General features: G+C 68.5%; 1 protein-coding gene across 1 annotated transcript; it reads left to right on the top strand.

The window, feature by feature from the left end:
• The first annotated feature begins 132 nt into the window (after window positions 1-132).
• MYH14 (myosin heavy chain 14) lies at window positions 133-13,990 on the top strand. The gene is made up of 30 exons (XM_044666652.1): window positions 133-327; window positions 703-876; window positions 965-1,138; window positions 1,221-1,335; window positions 1,668-1,858; window positions 2,269-2,390; window positions 2,476-2,545; window positions 2,622-2,782; window positions 2,894-3,002; window positions 3,178-3,309; window positions 3,736-3,942; window positions 4,148-4,285; window positions 4,394-4,517; window positions 4,730-4,901; window positions 5,117-5,329; window positions 5,496-5,640; window positions 7,020-7,226; window positions 7,578-7,682; window positions 7,880-8,032; window positions 8,324-8,572; window positions 9,020-9,232; window positions 9,349-9,561; window positions 9,687-9,848; window positions 10,647-10,775; window positions 11,152-11,240; window positions 11,349-11,472; window positions 11,975-12,183; window positions 12,362-12,470; window positions 12,958-13,130; window positions 13,240-13,990. The coding sequence occupies exons 1-30, from the start codon at window positions 133-135 to the stop codon at window positions 13,397-13,399; spliced, it is 4,737 nt and encodes a 1,578-aa protein (XP_044522587.1). The 3' UTR covers window positions 13,400-13,990.
• Window positions 13,991-13,996: the final 6 nt, after the last annotated feature.

Consider the following 13,996-nt stretch of genomic DNA (forward strand, 5'->3'; position numbering starts at 1 on the left):
CCCCCTCCCCTGTCTCTGGCCCTCTCGCATGTGTCTCCCTCGCCCTTGCCGCCTGTGGAGAGCCTCCCGGTCTCGGAGGGCCTGTGGGACTCTGGCGGGGGGCTCTCACCGGCATGCCAGGCCCCTGACGCCATGCCGCCTCCGCCCACCCTTCTGGGCGCTCTCTCGGCACAGGCGGACTTCGCCTTGGAAGCCTTAGCCAAGGCCTCCTACGAGCGCCTGTTCCGCTGGCTCGTGCTGCGACTCAACCGGGCCCTGGACCGCAGTCCGCGCCAGGGGGCCTCCTTCCTGGGCATTCTGGACATCGCGGGCTTTGAGATCTTCCAAGTGAGGCTTTGACCTGCCCCTGCAGGCCCCCTGCCCGCCTCCCTGTCCTGGCCCTGGCGCTGACGTGCCATTTATGCCGGGTGACCCTGGCCGAGTCCCTCGGCTTCTCTGCCAGCCTCAGTTTCCTCAGCTGTAAAGGGGCGGGATCGCAGCCTCTGGCCGCCAGAGCTCTTGTCCCTTGAGACGGTGCGACCCGGGAGGCTGCTGGGACTGCGGGCGTCACCTGCGCCCCCGCTTCTCCCCTCGCCTGGCTCTCTCCCAAGTGTCTTCTCTTGGTGCTGGGTGGGGGCCACTGAGGGGGCGGGGCTCAGAAGGCCCCGCCCCCCGCGGCCCCGCCCACCCAGCTGGCGCTCCCTGCCTCGCCCCTCCCTGCAGCTGAACTCCTTCGAGCAGCTGTGCATCAACTACACGAACGAGAAGCTGCAGCAGCTCTTCAACCACACCATGTTCGTGCTGGAGCAGGAGGAGTACCAGCGCGAGGGCATCCCCTGGACCTTCCTGGACTTCGGCCTCGACCTGCAGCCCTGCATCGACCTCATCGAGAGGCCTGTGAGCGCCGGCCCGGGGAGGCAGTGCGGGGGGTGCAGGGAGGCGGAAGGACCCGAGGGGGGCTCCTCACTCGCTCCCCCTCCCCCAGGCAAACCCCCCGGGGCTCCTGGCCCTGCTGGACGAGGAGTGCTGGTTCCCCAAGGCCACGGACAAGTCCTTCGTGGAGAAGGTGGCCCAGGAGCAGGGCGGCCACCCCAAGTTCCAGCGGCCGCGGCAGCTGCGGGACCAGGCCGACTTCAGTGTGCTGCACTACGCGGGGAAGGTGGGGGCTGCGGGCGAGGAAGTGGGGGGCTGAGCCGGGCCTGGGGCCATCGGCGGCCTCACGAGCTCCCGGCCTCCCCCAGGTGGACTACAAGGCCAACGAGTGGCTCATGAAGAACATGGACCCCCTGAACGACAGCGTGGCCGCCCTCCTGCACCAGAGCACCGACAAGCTCACAGCCGAGATCTGGAAGGACGGTGAGGGTGGCCCCGGCCCCCGCTGACCCTCCGCAGTGAGCCCTTGGAAAACAGACACGGACCTGCGGAGGCTTCCCCGCCCTTTTGAGAGATTCTCTGGGGGACCGTGTGGCCTCCACCGCTAGGGGTGGCCCCCTCCACCTTGCAGCCCCCCAGGATTCCCCCAGGCCCTTTCCTCCTGCCCCGCTCACCCCCCTCCAGCCCCACTGCTCTCCACAGCTCCCTTTCCCCAACCCAGGGACAGCTCTGAAGCGTCCCCGGCCCCTTGCCTCCCTCCCGGGGTGACCCCAGGCCCCAGAAGGCCTCCCCGACGCCCATCTCTCTCCCTACAGTGGAGGGCATCGTGGGCCTGGAGCAGGTGAGCAGCCTCGGGGACGGGGGCGCACCTGGAGGGCGCCCCCGCCGGGGCATGTTCCGGACGGTGGGCCAGCTGTACAAGGAGTCCCTGAGCCGTCTCATGGCCACGCTGAGCAACACCAACCCCAGCTTTGTGCGCTGCATCATCCCCAACCACGAGAAGAGGGTGAGTGCCCTGCGCCCTCCGGGAGGGCGGCCCGGGCTGCCGCTCAGGGCCTGGCACACAGCAGGGCTTTGGGCGGTGCTTTCCACCCAATGCCCGATGCCGCCAGACTCAGGCTAGAGAGAGGTGAATCCTGCCCCTCCGCCTTCTTACCCAAAAGGCTTTAAGATCCCCTCGCGCTCTAAGGGGTCTGGGCAGGCGAGATCTGGGAGGGCTCCCTGGAGGAATCCTCCTAGGAGTCGCGGGAGGGCCGGCTCTCAGGCAGGAGTTCCGCGGCCATGGGTTCAAGTTTCTCGGAGGCCTTGGCGCCTCAGTTTCTTTTTGGGCCCTTGTGCCCCTCCCCCTGCTAACCTTCGGGGTGTGGGAGGGGAGGGGAGCGGAGCTGTCCGAGGTGCTGAGGCCTCCTCTCGCAGGCAGGGAAGCTGGAGCCCAGGCTGGTGCTGGACCAGCTGCGCTGTAACGGGGTGCTGGAGGGGATCCGCATCTGCCGCCAGGGCTTCCCCAACCGGATCCTGTTCCAGGAGTTCCGGCAGAGGTGAGGGGGCCCCGGTCTGGCCGGCTTTGGGGTGCTGGCTCGGAGGGGCGGGGGCGGCCCGGCTCACTGGCTCTGCCACCCGCAGGTACGAGATCCTGACCCCCAACGCCATCCCCAAGGGCTTCATGGACGGGAAACAGGCCTGCGAGAAGATGGTAAGGGCGCGGGGGGGGGGCGGGGGCGGGCCCGGGGGCCACTGGGGGCCGCTGCTGACTCGGCTCCGCCCCCCAGATCCAGGCCCTGGAGCTCGACCCCAACCTGTACCGCGTGGGCCAAAGCAAAATCTTCTTCCGGGCCGGCGTCCTGGCGCAGCTGGAGGAGGAGCGGGACCTCAAGATCACCGACATCATCGTGTCCTTCCAGGCGGCAGCCCGGGGCTACCTGGCCCGGAGGTGGGCGGAGCCCCTTCTCCCAGCCCAGGGGACAGCCCCCGGGGGGCTCTGGGGACCTCCCTGCGGGGGGGCTCCGGGCTGACCCGGCTCTCCCCCGCCCGCCTGCTCCAGGGCCTTCCACCGGCGGCAGCAGCAGCAGAGCGCGCTGCGCGTGATGCAGAGGAACTGCGCGGCCTACCTCAAGCTCCGCCACTGGCAATGGTGGCGCCTCTTTACCAAGGTGAGGCTCGAGGCCCGCCCGCCCGGCGCCCAGGGCAGTGGCGGGACAGCGGACAGGCGTCTGGGGTTTCAGGGCGAAGCCGGAGGCCGGAGCCCATTTCCTAGAGGAGGAAGCCGAGGCCCGGGGATGCTCTGGGCGGGCAGAGCTCTCAGACCCTTTCCTCCCCCGCCCGCAGGTGAAGCCGCTTCTTCAGGTGACCCGCCAGGACGAGGTCCTCCAGGCCCGGGCCCAGGAGCTGCAGAAAGTGCAAGAGTTACAGCAGCAGAGTGCTCGCGAGCTGGGCGAGCTCCAGAGCCGCGTGGTCCAGGTGAGGCCCCTGTGAGGGCAGCCCTTCCCTTCCCCATCAGAGACTCTGTGCCCAGGACAGGTAGTGAGCTCTCCATACGCAGTGGTATGCAAGGGGGGGGTGGACTCCAACGGCCAGGGAGGGCAGGAACTGGAGCCACGTGGCAGAGGGGGCCTGAGCAGAGAGGGGTGGGTGACTCCCCCGGCGTGCCTGTGGCTGTGGTGGGGTGTCTGGGTGTCCCGTGCTCCCAGGGGTCCCTAACGCACTGGAAGAGGAAGGAGAGCTGGGGATGAGGGAGGAGGTGAGTACACGGGCTGGGGGAGCGGTCGGAACCCAGCCTGGATGGCCGAAGCGCCAGGGAAGCCGGGAGCCTCGAATGCCGGCATCGGAAGGCGCCGCGTCTGGGCGTCGGCCCCCTGACCTCGGCTCCCTGCCCCCGTCGTTCAGCTGGAGGAGGAGAGAGCCCGGCTCTCGGAGCAGCTGCGAGCCGAGGCCGAGCTGTGTGCCGAGGCCGAGGAGACTCGGGGCCGCCTGGCCGCCCGGAAGCAGGAGCTGGAGAGAGTGGTGGGCATGCTGGAGGCCCGGGTGGGCGAGGAGGAGGAGCGGGGAGCGCAGCTGGAGACGGACAAGAGGCGGCTGCAGCAACACGTGCAGGTGCGGGGGCGGGGCGCCCAGGGGACCGCGGGCGGGTCACGTGCTGAGCTGGCCCTCTGCCCCCCCACCCCCCACCCCCCGGAGCTCCGGCTCGCAGGAATCCCCGCTGGGGCTGGCGGAGATGAGCAGGCCGCCCCGCCGGGGGCCCTGCCGCTGTGGCCGCAGCGTGGGGGCTGCGCCACGGTGACGGCCCTTCCCGCTGCAGGAGCTGGAGCAGCACCTGGAGGCGGAGGAGGGCGCCCGGCAGAAGCTGCAGCTGGAGAAGGTGACCACCGAGGCGCGGCTGAAGAAGATGGAGGAAGACCTCCTGCTGCTGGAGGACCAGAACGCCAAGCTGGGCAAGGTGGGCTCCAGGCCCCGCCCCTCCCGGCCGGGCCTCACTTTACCTTTCTGGAGCCCGAGGGGGCGGGCCCGCGCCAAGTCGGGAGCTCTGACGGCCGCCTCTCCGCAGGAGCGGCGGCTGCTGGAGGAGCGTCTGGGGGAGTTCTCCTCCCAGGCGGCGGAGGAGGAGGAGAAGGTCAAAAGCCTCAATAAGCTCCGGCACAAATACGAGGCCATGATGGCCGACATGGAAGGTGACGCCCGCCCCCCCACCCCCCCCTCCGACTTCCTGTCATTTTGCCCCGCTCCGGGCAGCCCCAGTCCCCCGGCGTCTGCCGCGCCCTCCGCCCGGGCGCTCGGGGCCTCCTTCCTCCCCGTGACCCAGCTTAGCGGCCCTGCCGCAGCCCCTCCGCGCCGTCCTGGTGTGGAGGGGCCCTTCCGCCCTCACTGTGCCGGGTCCCTGCAGAGCGGCTCAAGCTGGAGGAGAAGAGCCGCCAGGAGCTGGAGAAGACCAAGCGGAGGCTGGACGGGGAGAGCTCCGAGCTGCAGGAGCAGGTGTCCGAGCAGCAGCACCGGGCGGAGGAGCTCCGCGCCCAGCTGGGCCGCAAGGAGGAGGAGCTCCAGGCCGCCCTGGCCAGGTGGGCCGCTGGGCTGAGCCCCGCCCCCTATGCTGGCCCCTGAAACCCCCCCCAGACACCCGCCCCCGGGGGCCTCTGGGACCCCACCCCACCCGCGGCCCCCGAAAGCCCCCAAAGCTCGGGGAACCCTCCCACCCGCCAGCCCCCTCACGGGGTGGGGGGGACGCTGGGCTCCGCCTCCAGGGCCTTCAGGCTTCGCTCCACCCCCACCTCAGGGCCGAGGAGGAGGGCGGGGCCCGGGCCTCGCTGCTCAAGTCTCTCCGGGAGGCCCAGGCAGGGCTGGCGGAGGCCCAGGAGGACCTGGAGGCCGAGCGGGCGGCGCGGACCAAAGCCGAGAAGCAGCGCCGAGACCTGGGGGAGGAGCTGGAGGCCCTGCGGGGGGAGCTCGAGGACACCCTGGACTCCACCAATGCGCAGCAGGAGCTCCGGTGAGGCGTCCCTGCACAGACCGGGGTTCGAGGCCCGCCCGAGGGCAAAGGCTCGGAGATGGGAGGGCTATGGGGCCAGGGCACTGGCACAGGAGGGGCTGAGCTGCTCCAGCCCCCCCGGCCGGCTCTCCTAGCCAGCCTGCAGTAGCTTTCTCTCCCTCCGCAGGACCAAGCGGGAGCAGGAGGTGTCCGAGCTGAAGCGGGCCCTGGAGGAGGAGACTCGCAGCCATGAGGCAGCAGTGCAGGAGCTGCGGCAGCGTCATGGCCAGGCGCTGGGCGAGCTGGGCGAGCAGCTGGAGCAGGCCCGGCGGGTAAGCGGGGCTCCCCGCCCGCCTCCTCCCTCCTGCCTCCCAGGCCAGCCTGGAAAGGGGCCTGAGAGCCCGTGGTCCGAGGGCCGGGGCCTCCCTGGCCCTCTGCTCTGCCTCTGCCAGATGGCACGCCCAGGAGTCCGGGCTTCTCCAGCACTGGCCCCGAGGTCGCCTGGGAGAGGCAGAGGCCCTGGCCTCCCACACTCCCTCCCAGTCCCGGGGCCTCCGTTATGGGCCCGACACTCTCCTAGAGCGCTTTCTGCCCTTAAGTGTCCCGGAGAGGGTGGAGGCCCCCCCCCCCCCAGCATCAGTCACTTGTTCCTGGGGCTCCTCCCGCTGCAACCTTAATGGACAAGTGCAGGTCCGAGGCTTGTTGACCTCATGTGGGCTCAGAGCACTGGGTCAAATCCTGCCTCAGGCACTTAGCTGTGTGATCCTGGGCAAGTCACTGCTCCTGTCTGCCTCAGTTTCCTCAACTATAAATGAAGGGGTTGGACTCGGGGATGTCAAAGGTCTGGCTCTAAGATCTTGGGACCTCTCTCTGTCTCCCCTCCCTCCCTTCCAGTCTTTCTCCCTATCCTTCCCTCCTCCTTTCTCTTCCCCCCTCCCCTCCCGCTTCTTCCTCAGAGCCAAGCCACCTTTGGGCCTTTTGGGAGGGGGCAGGGGCGGGACCACGGATAGTCCTTGGCTCTGCCCACTCCAGGGCGGTAAATGTGTGGGGCCCCAGGGGAGCCGTCTTCTGCCAGCTTTGGGGCCAAGCTTCTCTGATGTAATCAGGCAGGCCCTTCCTTCGGAGAAGACCCCTCTGCCAGACTTCCCTTCTGGTCCTGCCACTGTGTGTGTGGGGGAGGGGGAGCGCTTGCCCTGGTTCACAAGGCTGGATTTGAACCCAGCTCACCAGCCCATTCACCAATGGGCAGATGCTCCCTAAATGCCCACAGTGTGCCAGGCCGGCCCCGCTACCCACATGGAGCTGCCTTTGGGTGGGAACATCAGAACCCACCCAAACACAAGCAGTGGGAATCCTGGGCAGTTTTGTTTTTGAGTAAGGGGAGACGTAGGCTAGGAGGCCGCCCTAGAGCTGGGTTTGGGCTGATTACAAGGGGCCCAGCTGCGGAGGGAGTAGTCCAGGTGTGAGGCACAGCCTGAGCAAAGGCCTGGAGAGGGGAGGTGGAATATCGTGGGTGAATGGCAGAGCCCAGGGGCTCTCTAGGTCTTCGGTCAAACCAGGGGCCTGGACCATACACTGGGATCCTGTCGCAGATGCGGGCTGGCTTAGAAGTTGCAGGGACCAGAGGCAGACCCGCACAGAGTGGGGAAGTCCTAAGGCGGCCCTTCCACAGTCAGGCTCTCCAGTGGACATCTCTGGTCCTCCCCCACAGGGCAAGGGTGCTTGGGAGAAGGCCCGCCTGGCCCTGGAAGCCGAGGTCACTGAGCTCCGTGCAGAGTTGGCGAGCCAGCAATCCTCCCGGCAAGAGGGAGAACAGAGACGCCGGCGCCTTGAGGCACAGCTGCAAGAGCTGCAGGCCCGGGCAGGCGAGGGCGAGCGGGCACGGGCTGAGGCGGCAGACAGGTTACAGAGAAGCCAGGTGAGCCTGGCCGCAGAGGCGCCTGGGCCATCCCTGCCTGTCATCCCACAGAGGTGCAAGGCATGCATGGACCATTTGATGAGATGGCCTGCCTTCCCGAAGCTTAGGGTTCCCCTTAGGGGGGGTCTTTGGGAGGGGAGAGACTCCCGGTCCTGATTGGGCCTCAGTTTCCCCAACTATAAAATTGGGGGGCAGGGGTGGGGCTTGGCGAAGCCGTCTCTACTGTGGAAGCCCGGGCTCTGGGAGTGGGCAGCCGGGGGGCCCCTCTCCCAGTTGGGAGACCCTGACTCTGGGGCAAGGGGGGCTGGCAGCCAGGGGCCCGGGCCCATCGAGTCTGTACCCCACTCGCAGGCAGAGCTGGACAGCGTCTCGGGGGCCCTGAGTGAGGCTGAGTCCAAGGCGATCCGCCTGAGTAAGGAGCTAAGCAGCGCTGAGGCCCAGCTCCACGATGTCCAGGTGAGGAGGGAGGCCCTGGTGCTGCGGCCCCGCGGGAAGACCAGCTCCCGTGGCCACATCCCTGGAGCCCCGCCCTCCGGCAGGGTCCCCTCCACCGAGACCAAGGAGGAGCTCCGTCCTGTCTCTGGGCTAGGCCCTTCCCTCGTTCCCTTCCTCCGTCCATTTGCCCGCCCACCATCCGTCCGTCCCCTCCCCAGGAACTCCTGCAGGAAGAGACGCGGGCCAAGCTGGCCCTGGGCTCCCGCGTCCGAGGGCTGGAGAGCGAGGCTGCCGGGCTCCGGGAACAGCTGGAAGAGGAGGCGACAGCCAGGGAGCGCGCTGGGAGGGAGCTGCAGACGGCCCAGGCCCAGGTGAGGGGGCGGAGAAGGCCAGGCACGGCCCGTTTTGTCCCCTGGGTCGGGGCGCGCCAGGTCACTGGCGTCCTGGAGGTTGGAGAAGGGACCGTGGCTGCCACTGAAGTCTAGGGGAGCAGCGAGGGGGGAAGGGCCCCGCGGGGGTCCCCTCCGGAACGTTCCTGGCCAGTGGAGGGCAGAGGGCTGAGGTAGGGCTGGGACCCCCGGAGGAGAAGCCCGCGGGCACAGAAGGGAGGGCGCTGCCCCAATGCCCAGACTCAGGCTCCTGGGGGGGGGCCTGTCCCCCAGCTGTCGGAGTGGCGCAAGCGGCAAGAAGAGGAGGCGGGAGCCCTGGAGGCTGGGGAGGAGGCCCGCCGCAAGGCGGCCCGAGAGGCCGAGGCCTTGGCTCAGAGGCTGGCGGAGAAGATGGAGGCGGCCGAGCGGCTGGAGCGGGGCCGGCGACAGCTGCAGCAGGAGCTGGACGATGTCACTATGGACCTGGAGCAGCAGCGGCACCTGGTCGGCAGCCTGGAGAAGAAGCAGAGGAAGTTCGACCAGGTGCTTGGGGCGGGCACAGAGAGCCCGGGGGTGGGGGTGGGGGGCGGGGGCTGCCTCCAGTGCTGGGCGGCTCACCGCCTCCCAGAGAGAACCTGCACGGGGCCCAGCAGCTGGCTTTTGGAGCCGCGCCCCGGCGCCAGAATACATTTCCTCAAGTCCAGTGAGCACCTATCACGTGCGCTGGGGCGGAGGGAGCTCTGGGCCTTCCCACCATGGTGACTCCGCCGGCTCCAGGCAGGAGAGAACGCGGACTGCAGCCAGGAGCCCCACCTCGGGAACGGGGCTCAGGCTGGCGGGACCCAGGGATTTGGGCCGGATCTGGGTTGCCCTGAGCCGGGAAACTGCCCAGAGAGGGCTAGGGGAGGGCATGGCCCTGCGGCGAGCCTTCAGCCGCCCCCGGCCCTTCCTCCTCCTCCAGCCCTTGAGGATACGTCTCTTTCCCATCAGCTCCTGGCAGAGGAGAAGGCTGTTTCCCAGCGGGCAGTGGAGGAGCGGGAGCGGGCCGAAGCCGAGGGCAGAGAGCGAGAGGCCCGAGCCCTGGCTCTGGCCCGGGCCCTGGAAGAGGAGCGGGAGGCCCGGGAGGAGCTGGAGCGGCAGAACCGGGCCCTACGGGCGGAGCTGGAGGAGCTGCTGAGCAACAAGGACGACGTGGGCAAGAGCGTAAGGCCGGCCCCACCTGTTCCCTGCCTGGCCCCGGGGCCCGGCTCGCCACGCCCCCACGTCCCCGCAGATTCCACCCGGGGCCCCTCCCCAGGCTCCCCTCTCTCCTTCCCCAGGTGCACGAGATGGAGAGAGCCCGCCGGGCGGCGGAGCAGGCTGCTGCGGACTTGCGCACGCAGGTGACGGAGCTGGAAGATGAGCTGATGGCGGCCGAGGACGCCAAGCTGCGGCTGGAGGTGACCGCCCAGGCCCTGAAGGCCCAGCACGAGCGGGAGTTGCAGGGCCGAGACGAGGCCGGTGAGGAGAGGAGGCGGCTGCTGGCCAAGCAGGTGCGGAGGGGCGGGGCGTGAAGAGGGCGGGGCGTGAAGGAGGCGGGGCGTGAAGAGGGCGGGGCTGCGGCTGGCCAAGCAGGCGGGGCGGGGCCTGAGAGCTGACTGCGCTGTCCCTCCCGTAGTTACGCGACGCGGAGGTAGAGAGGGATGAAGAGCGCAAGCAGAGGGCAGCAGCGTTGGCGGCCCGCAAGAAGGCCGAGCAAGAGCTGGAGGAGCTGAAGGCCCAGGCAGCCTCAGCCGGCCAGGGCAGGGAGGAGGCGGCGAAGCAGCTGCGCAAGACGCAGGTGGGCGGTGCGGAGAGGAAGAAGGCCTGGGCCCCGCCTGCGCTGTCGTGAGGGCGAGGATGATGGCAAACGGGCGGGTGGGCCCTGAGCCACCTCTCCGGGAGAGCCTCTGCTCCCGGGGTTCCCCCTGGGGGCCAGATGCGGGTGATGTGGAAGTGGCCGATGGTGCAGTGCTCAGGCCTCCGCTGAGTGCCAGGAGGGCGTCGGGCGCTGCCCTGGGGAGTCCCCGAGCTCCGGAGAAAGTCTGTGGCGTCTCCGACCTCAGTTTGCCCTCCTGTGAGAGGGGGACGCTGCTCCCCAGAGTTCTTGTCTGCAACTGTGGAAAGGGCTGACGGGAGGGAGGGCTGAGATCAGTGACAGCACATTGCCCAGCCTCCCCTCCGACACCTGCCTGGGCCAGGACTCCCCTTGGGAGGCACCGGTCTTGTCTGTCGGGGCCTTGGAGGTGCTCCCCGATGCCCCAGAAGCCCCAGAGTCCCTCCTGTCGGCCCACCTGAGATCTGGGAGGGAAGTGGCAAAGCACCCTTCTTTTCTGTCCAAACGGATTCCCTTCCCTGGTGCCAAGAGGGCAGAGCTATAAGGTGGTCACTGGGACCTGAGTTCAAACCCCACCTCTGACATCAAGTGGCTGAAGTACCCTGGGCAAGTCGTTTGACCCCTCTCTGCCTCAGTTTCCTGATCTGTAAAATGAGGAGTTGGACTCTGAGCTCCAACTGATACAGACACAAAAGGCGAAGGAGCAGGGAGGACTCCAGCCATAGTGGGGGGCTCTGGGTGACTGGAAGGCCTTTCTTCCAGGCCCAGATGAAGGAACTCTGGCGAGAGGTGGAAGAATCTCGAACCTCCCGGGAGGAAATCTTTGCCCAGAACCGGGAGAATGAGAAGAGGCTCAAAGGCCTTGAGGCTGAGCTGCTGCGGCTGCAGGAGGTGAGAAGGCTCCCCCAGGCCCCACCAGCCTGCCCTCAAGAAGCTTGCCTTCCCCCAGGGGGAGTCTCTGGTCAGGACCACTTCACAGAGGAAGGGCCCTGAAGGGGCTCCTCCTAAGAGGCGGATTCCTAGAAGTGGAGATGAGGCTAGGGAGTGCATCCCAGATCGAGGTCCAGCCTGCACAAATGCCTGGAGGCCGGAGATGAAAACTAGGATGAGGGACAGGGGTGGAAGGGGCTGTATGCAGGCCCTGGCCCTCCACCCCCAAGGCAGCATAGAGCTGAGCCGGGCCAGGGTCCCACCTTTCCGGGACCACAGAAGGCCCAGTGCCAGAGGGGCCACTGACGCGGAGCGCTCCTTCTCACCCCACCTGCAGGAGCTCGCGGCCTCTGACCGGGCCCGGCGCCAGGCGCAACAGGATCGGGACGACATGGCGGACGAGGCAGCCAGCGGGAACCTGGCCAAGTGCGTCCAAGCCCCCCTCCCGTCCCCTGACCCCTAGCCCTTTGCAGTCCCGGCCAGAGTGGGGGTGAGTGAAGGGCCAGGCCCTGACACCCCCTCCCTGCCTTCTAGGGCAGCCCTCCTGGAAGAGAAGCGCCAGCTCGAGGGGCGCCTGGGCCAAGTGGAGGAGGAGCTGGAAGAGGAGCATGGGAATCTGGAGCTGCTGAATGACCGCTACCGCAAGCTGCTGCTGCAGGTGGGGCCCTCCCCGGCCCGCTGGCCAGTGCCCGCCTGGGCACCTCCCCGAACTTCCAATCTACCCTTCGGTGCCCCCCGGCCAGGCTTAGGGCTCCCCAGGCTCCAGGTGATTGAAGGCACTCTGAGGAACAACAGCTCAGTGTCCTCGTGGTGTGACCCACTGTGGCCTCCAGCCCAGCTCTCGGGGGAGGGGGAGAGGGGGGAAAGAGAAGGGGCGCCCCCCCCAGAAGGGGCTGACCTGGTGAGGTGTGGGAGGTTTTTCTCCCTGTGGCTCGTGGGGGCCAGAGGCAGAGGCTAGACCAGATACCCCAGACCAAGAATCAATCCATTGGAGGGCTCCTGGAGCAGAGCCTGGCCAGACGGTGAGAGTCCCTCCAGGGCTGGAGGCTTCCCCGCATTCTCAGCCAGGGAGCACCTGCAGTCCAGCCTCCAGCTCCAAGAGCCCAGCCCGCCCCTGCCCTGAACCGTCCCTGTCACCTCCCCCGCTTCCTCTGGCCCAGGTGGAGTCACTGACCACTGAGCTTTCTGCCGAGCGGAGCTTCTCAGCCAAGGCAGAGAGTGGGCGGCAGCAGCTGGAGCGGCAGATTCAGGACCTGCGGGGCCGCCTGGGAGAGGAGGACGCTGGGGCCAAGGCCCGCCACAAGATGCTCATTGCGGCCCTCGAGTCCAAGCTGGCCCAGGCTGAGGAGCAGCTGGAGCAGGAGAGCAGGTGGGACCTGGAGCTCCTTCCGTGCTTAGCTAAAGGGCGCTGCTCTGAGTGCCCGCAGCCTGGTCATCCTGGGCCCATGACAGGCGGGGGAGGGGGGGACACAGCTGGGGAGCCGGGGCAGCCGGGGGAGGGGCGGCCCCTGCCTCTGAGGGAAGTGTGACCCCGCCTCCTGCCCCAGGGAGCGCATCCTCTCCGGGAAGCTGGTTCGAAGGGCCGAGAAGCGCCTGAAGGAGGTGGTTCTACAGGTGGATGAGGAGAGGAGGGTGGCCGACCAGCTCCGGGACCAGGTGAGGGGCCTCCGGGCCAGCTGCACAGGGGCCTTGGGCCTCAGTCTCCCCTCCTGTGGAATCAAGTGGTGGTTGGACTGGCCAGCTGAGGCTCCTTTTCCCAGTGACCTTCTCGAAGGCTAAGGCGCCTGAGGGAGGGCCAGAACCTCCGCAGGCCTGGGAAGCTGGGCCAGGAAGGGGGAGAAGAGAACTGGGGCCTCACCGGCTAAAGAGGGAGCCGTTGGAGGGCATGGAGAAGCCGGAAGAGCTCTCCAGAGGGAGGGCAGACCCTGATGAAGATGGAGATGGGGGCCCTGAGAGAGCCTGAGAGGGGAGGCGGGAGAGATGGGGATGGCCAGAGAAAGGGCAAGAGATCTCCCAGAGGGAGGGGCCGGGAGGGCAGACGCGGCTGGAGACGGAGAAAGGCTAGGACCAAAGTGGGGAAAGCTGGGAGAGCCGGGAAGATGGCCCAGCGGCGGCTGGCCCCATCTTCTGCCCACCCTGGCAGCTGGAGAAGGGGAACCTGCGGCTGAAGCAGCTGAAACGACAGCTGGAGGAGGCCGAGGAAGAGGCCTCCAGAGCCCAGGCTGGCCGGCGGCGGCTGCAGCGGGAGCTGGACGATGTCACCGAGTCGGCGGAGTCCATGAATCGGGAGGTCACCACCCTGAGGAACCGGCTTCGGTGAGGCCTGGGGCCCCCCTTCTCCGCCCCGGGTTCCCGCGAACACCCTGGGCGGCCGGGCGGCCGGGCGGGGCAGGCGCCTGAGCGCTCCGTTTCCCTCTCCGTTTAGGCGAGGGCCGCTCACCTTCACCACCAGGACGGTCCGTCAGGTCTTCCGCCTGGAGGAAGGGGTCGCCTCCGACGAGGAGGAAGAAGAGGCAGAAGGAGGCGGCGCTGGCCCTCCCGCAGCCCCAGAAGCCGACGGCCCCCCGCAGCCCCAGCCGCAGTGACCGCTCCTTCACGCTCTGCTGCGCGGGCCCCTCCCCCCTGCCTTCCTGCACTTTGGAGCCCCTGGTGCCCACCCCGGGCTCTCTGAGCACTTAGCCGAGCCCCTCCCCCAACTCCCCCCCCCCGACGTGGGGCCGGGCGCAGGCTCGGGAGGAGGGGCTTCCCCCCCCTTCCTCTGCCCCTGCGCTTGGCTCTCTGCCCACTCTCCGCTCAGAATCATCTCCCTCGGGTCTCCCCTTGGCCCTCCGCTGTCTCTTCCGCCTTAGCGCGGTGCCCGGCACATAGTAAGTGCTTAAGGCTGCCGGTTCTCCTCTCTCCCTTCTCCCGTCTCCGCTCTCCGACCCGGCCCCGCTCCTTTCTTCCTTCCCGGCCTCGCCCTCTTCCCGCCGCCGCCTTCCTGGGCTCCTTCGCGGCTCTTCTCTTGCCAGCATCCTCGCCCGCCTCCCGCCCGGCCTCCCCATTGGCCCAGCCCGCGCCTCGGCGGCTTCCGTGTGACTTGGGCGGGAGTTTCAGGCTCGGCGAGAGCCTCGTAGCGCGCGGCCGGCCCCCCCCCCGCCCCCGCCCCCTCGGAAATAAACTTCAGAGCGCCCCCCCGGGGC

The sequence above is a fragment of the Gracilinanus agilis genome, chromosome 3, assembly GCF_016433145.1.
Source record: "Gracilinanus agilis isolate LMUSP501 chromosome 3, AgileGrace, whole genome shotgun sequence".
NCBI lineage: Eukaryota > Metazoa > Chordata > Mammalia > Didelphimorphia > Didelphidae > Gracilinanus > Gracilinanus agilis.